Here is a 19,280-nt window from a genome sequence, read left to right on the forward strand (position 1 = left end):
CCCAGTTTATTCCTGGTTGCAGTGTATGTGAATGTCTTCAGCTGACAGGAAGTAAACATGGACCCAAGCTGTTGCCTAGCAACGCAATTCCGTCAAAATGCGCTAAAACGGAGCGTGTAAGACAGAAGGTAAATACAGGCAAATTCAGGCTGACAATATGTAGTTAAATAAAGGAGTTTTTGAACATTACAGCATGTAAACATATTGTAGTAGGAACACAAAATACAAGTATGAACCTGAAAATGAGCACAATATGGGACCTTTAAATTGGTTAGGTGGTATGCTGAGTGGAAATTGTCAGATTGTGTATAGAGGCTGGTTTGCAGGATTTTTAGAATGTGAAGTACAGTATTATGGAGGGGAAAAGTTCTTCAGATTGTTGCAGATGCCATCCTTAAAGCAGAGGTCATACAGTTTAATATTTAATTTTTATGTAACCAACGTTTGCCTTAACTGCTGTTATCCCAGGTGCCTTCAAAAGGAATTGAACATAACTGTATGCTACTGAAAGCTTTTCAGCTGTCATCCAGTTATTAGTCAGCTTTCGCCAAAATGACCCAGATAATAACCTCATGCTAAAATGTTGATTTAAAAAGGAAAATTAACTATTGTAAAAGTTATGATTGTTTTTTTTGTTTATTATTATAATACACTTGTGTATTTTCTGCAATTGCTGGTCAATTGTAGCTTATATGCCTGTGTAGAAATATTTTTATATTCAAATGTTTCATTTTTTTCATCACAAAGGATTTGTATTCTGATTTAATATTTCTGTACTGGACTCAATAGTGGACTTATGGATTTATGCCAGTTTATTTCTCAGAAGTCAATTATAAACAACACTGTTTCTATCATCTGTTATGGAAAGCTCAAAGCTGACTATGGAAATGTATAAAATTCTCTCCAAACGAGGCTACTTGCTGACTCCAACATAATATTATTTTTCAGGAAATCTTTCGTCATTATTTTTGAGAAGTGTCAATTCTTAGACATAATATTACCCTGACAGCTCAGGAACAGCAGGCCTTTACTGGCTCTCTAAGATGTAATCCAAAATGCACCATAAGTCACACATATTTCAACTCAAAAACATATAATAGAAATCAAACTGATTTGGTGCTGATACTGGAGGGGTCTAAATGGGGCAAACTTTGTGGAGCCCTTTTGTGGTTTGATGTATAAATTCAAATGAATTGTTTGTCGCCGTGTTTCTTTCTTCCTTCTATAACTTTAACTAAATAACCAGGAGCCAAACGCTGAGATATAGAAGAACAAAACTTTACTGGTTCCTGATTGGTTAATAACCTACGGAAGCCCCAAGAGGCAAGTGAGAAAATAGATTCTGGTAGTGATCGCATTTTCTTATTTTGATCTGAATTGTTTTCTCTCCTGTGTTATGACATAAAAAACAGGTAAAAAAAGGTTTTGCCAGGATAATCTTTTAAGTTCCTTACAATTTGTTTTCATCTGTTAAAGTGAAAGTGAAAGTGTTTGTTGTGGTAATACTCATTTCGCCCACACGAGGCTTAAGTGCACCTGTTTACAGATGGAAAATAATTAAGGCACTTAGAAAGATTATCCTGTCAAAACCTTTTTTCACCTGTTCTTAAGTCAAAAACACAAGTTCACACGACATGACTTTCAAAGACGTCAGATATCTGTATTGTTCACATTATACAACTTGCTGTCTTATCTACGTTATCGGGAGTCTTGAAGTCGTTGTGGTTCTCACTCTACATGACTGACCGGCAACAGGTCAAACACTACAAGAACTTTCACCAACCCGATGAGGTCTCCCAACACACGCGAGAAATACACGGTAAATGATGTGATACCAGACGTGAGACACATTACTGATGTCGTTGGAACGTGTTTACAAAATAGCCTGTTTCCACCGGTTTCCACACTCTTTTTCACTATTTATTCCTCTAGGTACAACGACAACTTTGCTCCGTGTTGGAAATGCAGCACATGCAGTAAGTTCCTGTTGTTACAGGCGACCTCCTCCTCCCCCTGGTTTCCTCTCAACCCGTGCCTCGCGCTCTCATTGGCTGTAGCTCGTGGCCGGAGTCCCCGACAGGTCCAGATATGTAACATGCTACATATCTGGAATGTGTCTGAGAGGCATCGACTAGCGTCGGTGAGCCTCTCGGCCTCGCGTCTTTGAGCAGTTCACACATGGCGCTTGAGTGCCGCTGTGCGAGCGGCAGGCCAACGCAGATTTGCCTCTGTCCTGGGCCATTTCTCGGGGAGCTCCAAAAGCTGTCGGGGAGCAGAAAATCAGGGCTAAAGTCGTGTAGTGTGAACTGGGCATTAGAAAATGAATCTTTTTTTTCAATTGCCTCTCAGGGCCTCCATAATAATCAGGCGCAAAACTTCTGATTGGTATGATTTAGAGACATGGATTGTGCGTCCTTTCAACTGTTGCTAAGTGAAACACCTGCCTGTACTTCTAAGGGTGCTCCTGGTACAGAGGTGCTCTCTGCCTCTGGGTGCATCCCAAGTCTCTTAATTGCATCTCCAGTTGCAATAGTAATCCTAGTTACGCATACTTTCTGGCATGTACAGGCAAGATTACCTTCTTTCTCTTTATGTTCTTGTGCATGAATATACTTACATTCTGATCATAAGTAATATGCTTTCTTTGGTTCAAATTAAGACATACTTAATATGTGTTGATTATGTAAATAACAGTTTTCTTCAACATATTCTTGAGAGAGCCTCACACATGTTGGTGTTAAACAGTAAAATGTATCAGGAATTGTCACAACATTGACCCTCCCAGCCAATTGAAACAGGCCCAAACAATGAAGTCCCATATTCACAATAAGGTATTGTGTGACTTATTAAGTTCCAACAAGCTGAATAGCTTCCTGGAGCTGTTGGTGAGTTATTGAGCATCAAACTAGCCTTTCTGCAGTTCCTGTAATAAGTAATAATACATTTGACTGCATAATGGCCGGTTATTCTCACACTTTTAGCACACCCATGACATAGGTCTCTAGTGCCAAACCCCCGACTGACCCCAGGTCACTATCACTCCTGCCTCTTTAGTCTTACTCTAACTTGAGTCTACCAAAGTAAAGTTTAGAAAGTGAGACAAACAATGGGCCAAGCTACTAATCTTTGAAATGGAGCTCACTTGTGGCAGCGAATGAAACAAAATTTGTTCAAACTAGAACAAAGAAGGTGAAAGTCATTTAGTAATGATGAAAACATGGTGAGGTGGTTACATGGTTACATCACACTTTGGTACATGATAAAGAGTCATCCTTGTGTCAAAGCCTGAGGATAAATCAATAGCATTGAAGCTGCAGTAGGAAACAATTTTTGTGGCATCATTGGGTAAAAATCCCATAATAACCTTTCAGCATATTGTAATTCAAGTGTTCTGAGAGATAACTAGACTTCTGCACCTCCTCAACTGATTTCAACATGGCTGCCAGGTTACAAACTTTCTCATTTTACAGCTAAACAGTACACTACAAGATGATTCTGAAAATACTTGAGATTAATAGGCATTACAGTAACAGAATATTGATTCATATTTGATCAGCGCTGCCTAGTTTGACCGTTTGGTCGGAGTTTGCGAATGATTGACAGCCAGCCCTTATAGACAGCAGTTGGACAGCAGACCTCAGATCAGCTCTTACTGCTTGTTTTCCTCCGGTCTGTGAAATCTTGCAGATGCCGTTAGGAGGACAGAGGACACATGATTTTTTTTCAGGTTACCTGTCTCATGTACTACTGTCACGGTATACCGTTTTATAAAAATAACTTTTTTTAATCATATTTGCTCCAATCTTCCCTACTTTAGCTTTAAGAGAAACTACTCTCCACCTAGGGAGGTAATGCCACCAAATTTCTCAGTATTTTTGAATTAGCCTAATAGCACCTATGAGCCGTTTTTGTTGTGTATAACGGTGTATATCAGCTGCTGTGGGTTTATGATCGATTAATGTCAGTGTGCGTCATGTATGATGGTTAAACTATATTTTAGTGTAAATAGGCTAACTAATTTAGCCTATATTTTAATACAGCTTTAAAGCTGAAGTAGGTGAGATTGGAGCAAATATGATTAAAAAAAGTTATTTTTATAAAACGTGACAGTAGTACATGAAACAGGTAACCTGAAAAAAATCATGTGCCTCTGTGTCCTCCGCTGCTCCTAATGGCATCTGCAAGATTTCACAGACTGGAGGAAAACAAGCAGTCAGAGCTGATCTGAGGTCTGCTGTCCATCTGCTGTCTATCAATCACTCGCGAACTCCGACCAAACGATCAAACTAGGCAGCGCTGATCAAATATGAATCAATATTCTGTTACTGTAATGCCTATATCTCTCAGATGTTTTCAGAATCATCTTGTAGTGTACGGTTTAGCTGTAAAATGAGAAAGAGGTTGTGACCCGGCAGCCATGTTGAGATCAAGTTGAGATGGCTTGAACGAACGCCAAGTATCGGTCACATGACCGGAGCACAGCCAATAGGAACGCTCTCTCTCCCTCTCTGAAATGACCTGATTAAAAGATTTTTTAAAGCCTGAAAACAGAGCAAAAGTCTACATTTCTCTCAGAACACTTGAATTACAATATGCTGAAAGGTTATTATGGAATTTTTTGCCCAATGATGCCAAAGATATACTGCCTACTGCAGCTTTAACATGGTTGGAAATTAACTTTTTTGTCCACCTGCAACTGTGGCTTATGGATTCCAAAATCTGCCAGTCTCTCTATAGATCACCATTGTTTTTGGCTGGTGAGTGAAGCAAATGTAGCAGAAACTTTTATATTTTACCAGCATTCAACTGGTGGCTGGTGCTAGTTTCCAACCCTGGCTTTAATCTGGTCTTGCCCATTAGTTGAGCATTCAGCAGCGTCACTAGTTACTTCTGGCTCCTCTTTCGTTGACTTGTCTTTGACATGTCCATAGTGGACCCGTTACCGTCTCGTCTCCCTGTCTGTCTGCAGAGGAAGGTCCACCACTCGGCTGTTGTGGTAAGTACAGTACGTTACACCAAGTAGTCGCTTAATATAGTTAACTAACGTAACGCCATCAGCAGCCAACGCTACTCTACTACTGTAGCAGCTAACGTCAGCTATCAACGGTAGCTAGCTCAACTTTACACACTAACTGAGAGCTGCTAACGTAGCAGCAGCTCTCAGGAAATGCCTGATAACTACTTTCGTTTTCTTCAAAGTAGGTTAAAGTAGATTAAAGCAGGTTGAACATGACACAGTAAGTTTAGTCGAGCATCACAACTTGTAACGTTACAACTTGTATCACTGAACAATCACTGCGACGTTAAATAAGACATCATTTATCACATAATGATGTCAAACTATAAAGGTGTCAAACTGAACTCTCATTTAGCCATCCCCCCGTTGAACAAACAGCAGTGTGAGAAACGAGTCCCAATATTTGCGACCTGCTCCATCATTTGAGTCACTTTGACCCAGAAACACATTTGAGTTTTCTGTCTAACTGTACAGAGGAAAGTCTCAGTTTTATGGCAATGCCAAGATTATCTATCTACGCCAAATATTCGATGAGATATGCTCTTTCAAAGTTCGACTGTCATCAAATACTTTTGAGAAAAAGGGCATTAAAGACAATAATTCATATTCAGTCATTTTTCACATGGATAAAAACACATTTATTAAGACTCAACTCTAAATGAACACAATATTTCTTGGTCAAAAGTGACACCCAACATTTCATAATGTAGCCTACACATACCTTCATGCATACATGTGCACGTGGATGACCACAAGCAGTAGAGTAGATAGGGCTTAGAAGCCCATGTAGAAAAGAATCCAAAATGTATGGAATAAAATTGATAAAATATAAAAAAATATATACTGTACATATGATATAATATATAGTATACTGTATGTGTCTTCCAAGTAGGTTAAAGTAGGTTAAACATGACAGTAAGTTTATTCGAGCATCACAACTTGTAATGTTACAACTTGTATCTCTGAACATCACTGCGACCTAAAATAAGAGGTCAGTTATCAAATAATGCTGTTAAACTGAACTGTCATTCCCCCCGCCCTGTTGAACAAACAGCAGTGAGAAACAAGTCCCAATATGAAGAGTAGCCTAAGAATGACTTTTGGAAATTTCATTGTTTGAATATGCTGTATGTTTTATACATAACCTGATTCACACTCCAGTAAATCCTCTGTTTTACCAAAAAGTGTGTTTGTATTCAAGCCACCAAACTAACTTTAACTTTCCCACTTCTGCCATACGTTTGAAATGTATTGCAGGGTTAATGAAACAATGATGTTGCAATGCTGCTGACCAGGGTAGTGATATTAAAGTAAGGATAAATGCTGTAAATATGTCTCTCATTGATTTAGTTATCTGTATGCTTTATGCAAAGATGAAGTTTCATGATCTGTGTTTTGCACTTAGCAGAGAATTTATTATTTAAAGGTCCCATATCGTGCTAATTTTCAGGTTCATAATTGTATTTTGTGTTTCTAATAGAACATGTTTACATGCTGCAATGTTAAAAAAAAAGCCTTTATTTTCCTCACACTGTCTGCTTAAATATACCTGTATTTATCCTCTGTCTGAAACGCTCTGTTTTAGTGCATTTCAACGGAATTGCAATGGAATTGCGTTGCTAGGCAACAGTTTGGGTCCATGTTTACTTCCTGTCAGCTGATGTTATTTACATACACTGCAACAGGAAATAAACTGGGACACATTTAGAATGTTTACATTTAAAACCATGTAATGGTCTAAATATTGTACATTTGTGACATCACAAATGGACAGAAATCCTAATGGCTTGTTTCAAAAGCACAATTTCTGAATACGGGCTGTGGGTATTTCTCCATATATCGAGCGTTTTTGATAGTTTAAACAGTATTTATATAGCACCTAAACCATCTTTATAATGTAAAAGACCTGAAAATCTCACTTTTTACAATATGGGACCTTTAAAGATAAGAATTGAATAAGTCAGTTTGGCTACATTTAGAGTTTTGCACAGTGAGACGTTGTTGTGGAAGCTGAGCCAAATCAATCCTAAAAGGCTGTGATACTCTTTATGGACCAAAAGCATATATGTCATGGTTGGCTGTGATTGTGCAGGGATCCACTAGTTCAAATTAATCTTCTGCTGTGTTTAACGGTTGATAAATGATGTGGCAACATGCAATACAATTTAGGCTAATCTTGTTGTTTATTCAAGTAAGGGAAAAGTCACAAACACTGGTTTTGTCAATGGAAATATATTTAAATATACTGGGAGGTGAGTTTGGGTTGAATGCAACTAGTTTTCACTTAGAACACTTGAATTACAATATACTGAAAGGTTATATGGAATTTTTGCCAAAAAATATTCTGCCTACTGCCACTTTACTCTAGCATCAAACCACTATTGTCTATGTAAAGATATAGTGGAGTAATATCTACCTGAGCAGAGAATGAAGTCATTCTCCCTCTGTGTGTGTTGTGATCTGAGCTTCCCTGTTCTTTGTTTACATAGCTGAGCCGGCCACGTGTTCATTTTAGTGCATGTGAGTCTCTCTGTTGTGCCCCACTGGCTAGCTAATGGCCGCCGATGCACTGCTCTCATACGGCGGTTACCACTGATAGCGCCGTCCCGACCCACAGAGTCGTCGTGGGACTGTAGCCCCACCCACTGGTTTCCCCCCGAGGCAAGGCCTATTGAAGGAGGCTGGGTCACGTGTCATCAACGCGTCATATCTTTGGGGGTATAACACATGTGCAGTAAAATCTGGTCTATACTCGCTGAAATTGAGCCAATCGCAACGCATGACCGCAGCTCCAGTTACACTGCGCATGTGTTATACCCCATACCCCAAGATCCATGTCCGCACGTGTGCCAGCCTCCTTCCATAGGCCTTGCCCCCAGATTAACACTGTTAGCTCTGACAGCACTGCTGCTGTTGTTTGCACTGTTAGCTGCTTGCCACCGGCTCAGCTGTCTACATGTTGGGAACCATATGGAGGCAATAGATATGCTCTGAATTCTGTATTGAGCACCTTTAACCTCCTCATTTGATAACAAATAAGATTCTTGCAGCCAAGACAACTGTTGCTGTGTTGTGTAGCTGAACATTAAGTTATAACATTTGTGTTTTACAATCACCATCTTCACATCTTTTCAGGAACCACTGGCTCTGTGATGGGTCTCCAAAATTATCTGAAAACCACACTGAAGAACAAATATCAGAAACTGGATGAAGCATACTCTGAAAACTCATTGCTTCCTCCAAGACTTTGCCATCGGCCTCTCTCATCTAATTTGCACCAGCATGAGTTAAGATATGTTGACAACTCTGACCTCCATACTTGGCTTCTTTTTGAAACCGTGCCGCTCGCAGATATTTTATCGTGCGACTGCAAACACAAGAGCAGCAAAAGAACAGTCATCACTTTAGGAGTGTGTGGAGTTGGAAAAACCACAACGGTGCAGAGTTGTGCTCTCGAGTGGGCCAAAGGGAAAGGGTACCACAACATCCAGCTTCTGTTTCCTCTCACGTTCTGGGAGTTAAATTTGATAAAACGCAAATTGAGCCTAATTGAACTTCTCCAGATGTTTTACCCTGAATTGAAGGAGCTTGACATTTCCAGCCTGAATGAAAACAACGTGTGGTTTGTCCTCGACGGACTGGATGAGTACCATCTCTCACTGAACTTCAGCTGTCCAACTGTGAGTGATGTTACTGAGGTTTCCACTGTGGATACTCTAGTGACCAATCTGATCAGGGGGACTTTACTTCCCAATGCTCATATATGGATAACGACCCGATTTTCAGCGGCAACACAAATCCCTGATTGCTATTTGCTTAAAGAGACTGAGGTTCAAGGGTTCAGTGATGAACAGAAGGAGCAGCACTTCAGGACGGTTATCAGAAATGATGATCTGGCCAACAAAGCAATCGACCATGTGAAAATATCAAGGAGTCTGAACTTCCTTTGTCAGATTCCTCCAATCTGCACCATCATGGCAAATGTGTTGAAGGATCATCTAAAATCACATGATGGGTTCAAAATCAATCCCCTGAATTTAACCCAGATTTACACAAATCTGGTCAAAGCATCAAACTCAGACATTGTCGCCAAGCTAAAAAAGCTCGCCCTGCTTCATATGGGAGAGGGTAATGTATTGTATGAGCTTGATCTTCTAGAGAGTGACATAAGTGTTGAGGAAGCGTCAACTTTCTCCAAAGAGTGCCCACTTGTGTTGAGAGAAGAGAAGGGGCTGCATAACACCACCGTGTTTCGCTTTGGTCACTCAAGCATTCAGGAGTTCTTTGCTGCGTCTGCTAAACTGGACAATATTGAAAGAGGTCGTATCTGGTCTAACCGTTGTCGTTTTCTGGTGGACAACGCGCTGCAGAGTGCTGAGGGAAAATCGGATGTCTTTCTTCGCTTCATCTTTGGCCTCATTAAGGAACGCGGCATGTTGGAGCCCACTGATCCGCTGTTTGAGTATACCAAGAAGAAGATCCTGGAGAACATTCTGTCTTACAGCGCTGTGGGTCTGTTCCACTGTCTGAGGGAGTACGACAGCCAGGCTTTACTGACTGAAGTCAAGTTCTTTCTGAAGTTTGGCTTCTCTCCAATCCATGGTTTCTCACAAATGCACTGGAACTTCATGTTGCAAAGGACGTTCAATTTTGAAGGGATTAGAGATAGTTTTGAGATGCCAGTGTCCACGAGATGTGATGAAAGACTCCTCAGGCAGCTACCCGCTATTTTAAAATCCAGGAAAGCCATGTAAGTTTGCACTCATTGGATTCAGCCTCAGTCATTCATATACATACATTCCATAAATATTTGGACATTAGTTTTGTTGTGTTGGCTATCTGTTCCAGCAGAATTCATTTGAAAATAAGTGCTTGAAAGGTCCACCCTACCCAAATCAGCAAAAAATATATTTTTAATTTCCATCATATTTGGGTGGTGGCAAAAGTATTGGGAGGTACCGCTTAGGTACAGTACCAATACAAGTAACTGTGATTTGGGCTTACTGGCCCTTTAAGTTGACTGCAACACTCCATAGGCTGCTTGGAGATGAACTGCGCCTCGCCTGGAAAACAGACGAGATCAGGCGGCAGATCAGATCAGGTTCCCAGCAGTTTCCAGCAGCCTTGACTGAATTTACAGGAAGTCACAAATGAAGTCACAGAAGTAGTTACATCCTGTTTGATCCGATCTGTAGGCTACTTGTAGTTTGCTGATCACGTTCAGATTTATTTATATTTGTTTGTAAATATACATATAGGCCTATGTGGAAATGTGTGTGTATTTGGCATTGTATTCTATCCTTTATTCTTTTTATGTCTGCCTTGATTTGTAATTGCTGCTCCTTTTGATATATGCTATATTATTATTATTATTATTATTATTATTATTATTATTATCAGTCACACAAGATATGCTTGTTAACAGATTAAACCTTCATTGCACAACTAGTAGTGCAATCGAGTACTAAACAGCCTATTACAATTAGGCCTACACAGAAAATTAGTATTCTCTACAAAACGTGGCGTTTGTTGTCAAAACTAAGAGCCAATCAGCACTTTGATCAAGCATCAGCCAGCCGTTTCTCATAATGTCCTGGGTCTTGCAATCGGTGGAGAGTAAGTGCGGCGCGTGGCTCTAAAAACTGCGGCCGCCTCGATCCCGTGAGGTCATCTTTGCCCACGTTTGCATGACGTCAGAGCAAGTCGGGATCAAGTCGTACACAAATGTAACCGGCATGCATTGCGCGCCGATCGCCGGTGATCGATTCTGCGTAGGCCTGGCTCATCTCGAACGAGCCTTATAGCTGGGTGTCAGTTCTGTTAGCACACTTCCATGAAGTACGCTGTGCACACTATGTACTTACTTGCGTAGTGTGTGATTTCCTACAGGGTTGTGTTGTCTCAAATTGCGCACGGCTGTTGTGCACTCAGCGGAAGCTCCCATACGAGTACTTCTCTGTGCCAAAAGACCCTCGTTTACAGCCAGCTGGAGGTTGTGAGCGACACAAGGCAGACTGGGGAGTCCCGCATACGAGGCGGTGCGCCGCGACCGGCTCTGGGTCAGCTTGGAAAGGCTCGGGGCGAAGGTGCTTCCCGGGGCCGTGGACAAAGTGTCACCAGCCGTGTCGAGCCCAGCGGTGTCCCCAGGGCGGGGCTCGGCCCACGTAAAAGGCGGCAGTGGTCTGCAGCGATGTCTGCAACCCACCCGACCCGTTTTGAAACACGGACCAAGGAGTCTAAGGTATGCGCGAGTCAGAGGGTGCAAGCAAAACTCCGTGGCGCAATGAAAGTGAGGGCCGACGTGCACCGGCTAAGGTGGGATCCCGGCACCGCGGGGTCGGGCGCACCACCGGCCCGTCTCGCCCGCACCGCCGGGGAGGTGGAGCGTGAACGCGTGCGATAGGACCCGAAAGATGGTGACGAGAGGTTAACGTCATGCTGTATCGGTATCGGTTCATCCCTAGTCATTGTTACATTTATATCTTCATTCATTTTTATATGAGCTGGAAGACAGTCCCAAAACAAAAGAAAACGTGTCAGTGTTCATATTCTTGCGCTAGGAACAAATCAGTAATACGAGGTGAAAATTAATTTGCTATTATATGCTACAATTTGTGTTGTGTGTATTGTTTATTAAAGGCTAAGGCTGTTTTTTTTTTATATCAATGACAACAAATCTCATTAAGTCCCTTCTCCTGGCAGGCTACGATTCTCTAACCTGACAGATAAGTGTTGTTCAGCCTTAGCAGCAGTCCTGAGCACAAAAGAGTCCTACCTGAGAGAGCTGGACCTGGGATACAACAGCATCAGTGACAATGGAGTCAGGGAACTTGTGGAGGGGCTGAGCGATCAAAACTGCAGTCTGAAAACAGTGAAGTTGCAAGCCTGTGGGATGACCTCGCACGCCTGTAAATACCTGGCCACGGCCCTGAGACAGTCCCCAAAACTCCAAGAGTTGGATCTCCGCATGAACGAAATAGGAGATGACGGACTGAGACATCTTGCAAATGGTTTGGGATCTCCTGAATGCCAGTTAGAAACACTCAAGTAAGTGTTGGGGGGAGGAACTTACAAGTCCCCTCCCTTTTCTTGATATGAAATTGATATCAAAACAATGAAAATGTTCCTTATTTTACTAGCGTAACATGTTTTTTTTGCACACAAAATGAAACTATTTGTAACAGTTGAAAGAAAAAGTTTATATCAAAAGAATTGCATAATTGGGGCCCAAACAAAGCAATCTCGAAATTTAGCAGCTCAAACTAAATAGAGAGGTGAAGTCCCGCCCTGTCCGGTGGACCACCATGGGACCTGTTTCAGAAAAAAAATATGAACGGTTGTCAACGGCGAGGGGCAAATATCATATATCATATAGCATGACGCATTAATCACACGTATCATGTTTGTCAATTTAAAACATTATTTTGCAAGTCAAGAAAGTCTCAAAACTGTGAAAATACGTAATTACAAAGACGACACACCCAAAAGTCACATAGTGACGTCTCTCTCGCTTAAGCTACGATGACTGTGTTTCGTACTGGGATGAACTCACCATCTTACTCATTTTTTCTCTTTCCGGCTGATAAAAAGACCAGGTGTCGCTGGATAAAACACATCAGGTCAGATAACGTTTAATTTGTACCTGGAACAAGTTAGTTAGCTAGTGTTGGTGACGTATATTGTGCGAGATGAGAGATGTAGTTCACTGAGCGGTTTCACACAAAACTATATGATACCCAGACAAACTGTCGCTTTCTTGACTTGCAAAATTATCTTTTAAATTGACAAACATCGTGATTCATGTGGCAGTTAAATCAGGATCAAAAAAAATATGTCTCGCCATTGACTACTGTTCATATTTTTTTCAGAAATAAGGTCCCATGGGGTCCACTGGAAGGGGAGGGACTTCGCCTCTCTATGAGATGATTATAGACAGGTTCTTTTTATTATTATTGAATTGTTCTATACATTAAGCATTTCTGTTATTTTGTTGTGTAATTTTTTTGTAGACTATCACAGTGCAACATTGAGCACAAGGGCTGCTGTTGTCTGGCCTCAGCTCTGCAGAAGAACCCCGGCAGCCTGAAAGAGTTGGATCTGAGCATCAACATGGTCGGAGACAAGGGGGCCAACGAGCTCTTTAAGAAAAGTGATATATCGCAGCTAACGAAGCTGGAGTGAGCATGACCTTATAGAAATGCATTCAGCTTCATGCTTGTCAACATAAATGAATAGATATCAATAATCCAGTAACTTATTGTGTCTCTTTGGCAGGATGTACCACTGTGGCCTCACTGTGTTAAGCTGCGGAAGTATCGGGGAAGCTCTGAAGTTTGAAAACAGCACTCTGGTAGAGCTCAATCTGAGCAGCAACAACTTGAGAGACGCAGGGTTTGCGCTCATCTGCCAAGGCATGTACGCATGGTGTAGTCTGGAAAAACTCAAGTAAGCATGCATTGCTCTTTGATTTCTCCTTTGATTACTCATTGACTGAAATAAAAATGCTAGGATAGAAGAATAACATTTTTCACTGCTATCTTCAGCATGTTCAAATGATTGTAAGAATGTTTTTTTTCTGCATTATTCAATGCTCACGTAGTGATAACTTAATATCCCTAAACCACTGATTAAAATGCTTATTTCCCTTCAGTGTTTCAAGATGTGGAATCACTGGTACGGGTTGCAATTATTTGGCGAAGGTGCTGTGTTCAGTCTCCCAGCTCTACAGCGGGATGATGCAAAAAACAGACTGGCAGGCAGTGGAGCTGAAAGACATCGACCTCAGCATGAACTGCTTCAGAGACAACGGAGTCAAAGAAATCGCAGCTGGACTGACGAATCCATACAGCCATCTGAAAACTCTCAAGTAAATCTTTCTCATAAATGTAATTCTTAAATTACACAAATGTTATGTGAGAAAAGAGGTCAGCAACCTGCGGCTCCGGAGCCACATGCGCCTTACTTTAGCCCCTCTCCAGTGGCTCCTTGTGGATTTTTAACTGTTTTTTGTTTACATTTTCGTTTTTATGAATCATTGTTGTAGGTCTATTGTACGACAGAGTATTAGGGCCACATTGAGGGGGAAAAAAAATCTGAAATTCAGAGAATAAAGTCATAATATTATAAAGTAGTAATTTTACGTGTTATTTTCTTTTTTTCTCGTTAAGTTATGACTTTATTCTCGTAATATTACACCTTTTTTTTTTATTAAATTATTACTTTATTCTTGGAATATTGCGACTTTTTTCTTGTAAAGTTATGACTTTAATCTTGTAATGTTACGACTTTTTTCTCGTAAAGTTATGACTTTAATCTCGTAATATTACGACTTTTTTTCTCGTAGAGTTATGACTTTATTCTCGCAATATTGCGACTTTTTTTCTCATTAAGTTATGACTTTATTCTCGTAATATTACGACTTTTTTTCTCGTAATATTATGACTTTATTCTCGTGATATTATGACTTTATTCTTGAAATCTCAGATATTTTTTCCCTCATTGTTGCCCTAATACTCCGTAGTACATTTGCTCTTTGGCCCTCACTGCATTAGACTTATATACTATATACTTAGACTATAAACTGTGTTACCTTCATCACAATGATCAAATGTTTTGCGGCTCCAGACAGATTTTCTTTTTTTTTTTGTTGCTTAAAATGGCTCTTTTGATAGTAAAGGTTGCTGACCCGTTTTAGAAGAACAGTATGATATAATGTGATTTATGTTCCGTTTCAGCCTGAGTCACTGCAGCCTGACTGATGCCTGTTGTGCAGAGCTCGCGTCAGGACTTTCGTCAAAGGAGAGTGTCGTTAGCGAGCTGGACCTGTCGGGCAATGACATTCGGGATAAGGGAGTGAAGAAACTCTGTGTGGGACTCAGAAGCCCTCAAAGTAAACTTGAGAAGTTGTCGTAAGTTCTTTTTTTTTCATTACTTCTTAAAGAATTGGCACAGTGTTTCCAAATATTTAAGGTTTTATTCCTCTAAAACACGTTTAATAAAACGGTAACATATTTTAACATATTGTACAAGTAGTAAGGTTATCTCCAAATATGTCTTTGCAGCCTCAGTGGTGTACATATTGTAGGCTTACAGTGAGCTGGTATCATCTCAAGTACTGACGTTTCTCTCCAGACTGAGGAGCTGTGGTCTGAGCTCGAGGAGCATTCAGTTCCTGACCGCCGCCCTGAAGTCAAACCCCCAATATCTGGCAGAGCTGCATCTGATGGGCAACAATCTGGAAGACTCAGCAATCAGAGTGCTTGTGGAACTGACAAAGAACCAGAAATACTGCTTACATACCATAGAGTGAGTACTGATATTGATGATTTTCCTATCAGGTCTGAAAAGACTAGTACAGTTCTGACTGCATGAAGTGTTACTCATTTGGCTGCCAATAGATTCAAATATTTAATTATTAAATTTCATTTTGCACATTTTTTATCTGTTCCAAATGTACCTAAAAGGGAGATTTGTTAAGTATGTAATACTCTTCTCAACATGGGAGTGGACAAATATGCTGCTTTATGCAAATGTATGAATATATTTATTATTGGAAATCAACACAAAACAATGACAGATATTGTCCAGAAACCCTCACAGGTACTCTATTTAGCATTCAACAATATGCTCAAATCATAACATGTCAAACTGCAGCCCAACAGGCAACAACAGCTGTCAGTGTGTCAGTTTGCTGACTTGACTATGACTTGCCCCAAACTGCATGTGATTATCATAAAGTGGGCATGTCTGTAAAGGGGAGACTCGTGGGTACCCGTAGAACCCATTTGCATTCACTGATCTGGAGGTCAGAGGACAAGGAACACCTTTGAAAATGGCCATGCCAGTTTTTCCTCGTCAAAAGTTAGCGTAAGTTTGGATCGTTATTTAGCCTCCTTCGCGGCAAGCTAGTATGACATGGTTGGTACCGATGGATTCCTTATGTTTTTTAGTTTCATATACCAGTATCTTTACTCTAGCTTTGAGCGAACTTCCGAAAGATCGATATCGCAAGTTGCGTTAGTGCGTTAAAGAAATTAGTGGCGATAAAACTAATTTGCGTTAACGCATTATTAATCGCGTTAACTTTGACAGCTGTAGTTACTCACTTTCAGACTTAAAGGACCCATATCGTGCTCATTTTCAGGTTCATACTTGTATTTTGTGTTTCTACTAGAACATGTTTACATGCTGTATTGTTAAAAAAAATCTTTATTTTCCTCACACTGTCTGAATATACCTGTATTCACACTCTGTCTGAAACGCTCCGTTTTAGTGCATTTCAACAGAATTGCAACGGAATTGCGTTTCTAGGCAACAGTTTGGGTCCATGTTTACTTCCTGTCAGCCGATGTTATTTACATACACTGCAACAGGAAATAAACTAGGACAGTGGTTCTCAAACTTTACCAGTACCACCTCAGAAAATATTGGTCTCTCCAAGTCCCACCATTATGACCGATGTTTAAATACAGTAGCGTGGGCCTACCCTATTCAGCAATGCACAGTTCACGCAGGAGGCAAATTTATTCCTATTAAGAATAATACTTATTGTTGACTTTTGTCAGCCACGCTGTACAAAGGGGGAGCACTAGAACTGGCACCTAAACTCTTCCACACAACTCTCATACTACGCAAGGGGCAGCCTCTCACACTAGGCCTGCACCATATGAGGAACATCTGCAATGTGCGATAACACCGTTCAATATTGCGATGACGATATAACTTGGGATAAATAAACAAATATTGTGTGCATATTAGTTATACATATACTGTATTTTAAATATAACTAGGCTAAATGTTGTTTCTAGAGCAGCAACAGTAATGTTTACAACAGCAAAGCCACCATATAAACTCCTTCATATCTCACTGGAAACAATCTAAATTGTTAATAAAATAAATCATATTCCTGACATGAAAATACTGAGTGAAGTTTATAAAGACTGAAGAACACAGACTTCAATCAGTATCAGTCTTTCTTCCTGTCCTCCTGTCCTCCTCCCTCTGCTGCAGCTAACATCAGGGCTGATAGAGGGGAAGAGAGGCTGCTTTGTTTCAGCCAGCTGATGAGTTTACTAGTAAGATATGTGACAAACTAACCTTAACAGTCAGACTACACAGTCTACTGCCAGCTTTAGTTTCAGTCTTGTGTAGCCGAGGGTTTATGATACTTTATGAAGATAATAAGTTAATAACACTGAGGCTCATAGTCTGCAGCGCATCACCGCTTCACGCCTTCCGTTCCTTAACAATAAACTCTCCGGACACTGAACACTGGATCACTGTTCACTAGAGGGAACTAAAGTCAGTCACAACTCAGCTAAATAACTTACACGTGTTTACCGTTAGCTGTTAGCCGCCGAGCTAACGCACTGCGCATGTCTAAAGCGGCAGTGGATGAGAGACTGCCTACAGAGCAGATTGAAACGTTGCTTTACTTTAGCCGTTTCATCCTGTTTATGCTTGTTGAACAGGTGTAATGATAAAGTATCTTGGCTTTAGACTTGCAAAGTTTTATTGAACTTACAGTAACAAGTAGTTGTAACTGTCTCCACCACGGCCTCTCTGATCAGCTGTTCACAGACTGACTGACTGTGTGTTGATGTGAGTGGAAAGCTCCGACAGTGCATCAGAGGAGAGGCTGAAGTGTTAACCATCCCTAAATATAATGATTTTTTTGATTCATCGCATTCCACAGTCTTTTGTGATGTGTTCATCGCGCATGTTCATATCACGATGGCGATGAAATTACGATTTATGGGTCAGCCCTATTTCTTATTAATTTTTAAGAAATATTTCAGAGATTCCTCCGCGTACCACTACAGAGAGCAGCTCACAGTACCACAGTTTGAGAACCACTGAACTAGGACACATTTAGAATGTTTACGTTTAAAACCGTGAAATGGTCTAAATGTTGTATATTTGTGACATCACAAATGGACAGAAATCCTAACGGCTTGTTTCAATCGCACGATTTCTGAATACGGGCTGTGTGTATTTTTCCGTAGATTGAGCGTTTTTATAGTTTAACAGTATTTATATAGCACTTAAAACCTGCTTTATAATATAAAAGACATGAAAATCTCATTTTTTACATTATGGGACCTTTAATCCCAGAAGCATTCATGTACCTTGTTTTCATATTTCTTATCTTTCAGTGCGTCAGCAGATTGAGGAGACCGAAGGAAAACAGACATAAGGACGGATACATGCAGCTCAAACTGGCTCACATTTGTGAGACCGTACGTATACATCAACTCCATGGTTGGAAGGTCCTTGTATTTCAGTGCATATTGTAGCAACGTCACGTGCTTTATCTACACTGTTTAAAGAATATTTTCAGAAAAGATGTTATATACCCAAAATGTGTCTTAAAGCCAAAAATCTGTTGGCAATTCAAAGATGTGTTTCTGGTTTATTTTTTATTTCTACTTTGTATGATTTTTAGTTTTTTATGCAGTGCCTTTGTTCTAAACTACATGTGTTTTCTAAGGTTGCAGTTCACAGCACTACGAAGTTCGGATAATCTTTGAAAAGTGAGAAGGAAATGTATGATGTTGTTTGAAATAATATATCTCTTAAAATATGTGCCTACGGTGTTCTACAGTATTTTTTTTGTTGTATTATTATTATGTTAGTACAGGCACAAATACTACATGACACTAATACATGATACTAGGATGGGGTGAATGTTGTTCCATTGTGCTTGGCCTCTGAGACCTTTACACACCGAGGGCATGACGAATAAATGACACAAAAATCCGAAATACTCGTCTGTGAATATTTTATGTCTAGGGCTTTTATTGTGAAAGGTAGAACGGAAGGAGTGGCTCTGGTCTGGGATCGTGTCTAGAAGGGATCCTGCAAACTGAGAAATCGCGCGAAATCCATGGAGCCACAAGAAGCATTGTAGTTTAAGCATGGCCGACTCTGCCAGAGAATTTTAGTTTGCGCTTGTGCCTTTTCAGAGGCCTGAATCAAGTGGCCATGCAGAAGAGCTTCGCGGTTTGCGGGCTCCCTTCTAGACACGACCTGACCGTATGTCCGTCCGTCCGTCCCATTCTTGTGAACGTGATATCTCAGAAACGTCTTGAGCAAATTTCTTCAAATTTGGCACAAACGTCCACTTGGACTCAAGGATGAACTGATGAGATTTTGGTGGTCAAATGTCAAAGGTCACTGTGACCTCACGTCTCTCCCATTCTCGTGATATCTGGGGTACGCCATCAGCAAATTTTGCACAAACGTCCACTTGGACTAAAGGATG

The 19,280-nt window shown here is 40.6% G+C and overlaps 1 protein-coding gene across 1 annotated transcript; it reads left to right on the forward strand.

The window, feature by feature from the left end:
• The first annotated feature begins 4,857 nt into the window (after positions 1 to 4,857).
• LOC119485525 (NACHT, LRR and PYD domains-containing protein 12-like) lies at positions 4,858 to 18,780 on the forward strand. The gene is made up of 9 exons (XM_037765170.1): positions 4,858 to 4,996; positions 8,153 to 9,767; positions 11,720 to 12,064; positions 13,027 to 13,194; positions 13,292 to 13,462; positions 13,668 to 13,883; positions 14,752 to 14,925; positions 15,149 to 15,322; positions 18,172 to 18,780. Exons 2-9 carry the CDS (start codon positions 8,170 to 8,172, stop codon positions 18,185 to 18,187), a joined length of 2,862 nt encoding a protein of 953 aa, XP_037621098.1. The 5' UTR covers positions 4,858 to 4,996; positions 8,153 to 8,169; the 3' UTR covers positions 18,188 to 18,780.
• The last annotated feature ends 500 nt before the right edge of the window (positions 18,781 to 19,280 follow it).

The sequence above is a fragment of the Sebastes umbrosus genome, chromosome 3 (genome assembly GCF_015220745.1).
Source record: "Sebastes umbrosus isolate fSebUmb1 chromosome 3, fSebUmb1.pri, whole genome shotgun sequence".
Taxonomy (NCBI): Eukaryota; Metazoa; Chordata; class Actinopteri; order Perciformes; family Sebastidae; genus Sebastes; species Sebastes umbrosus.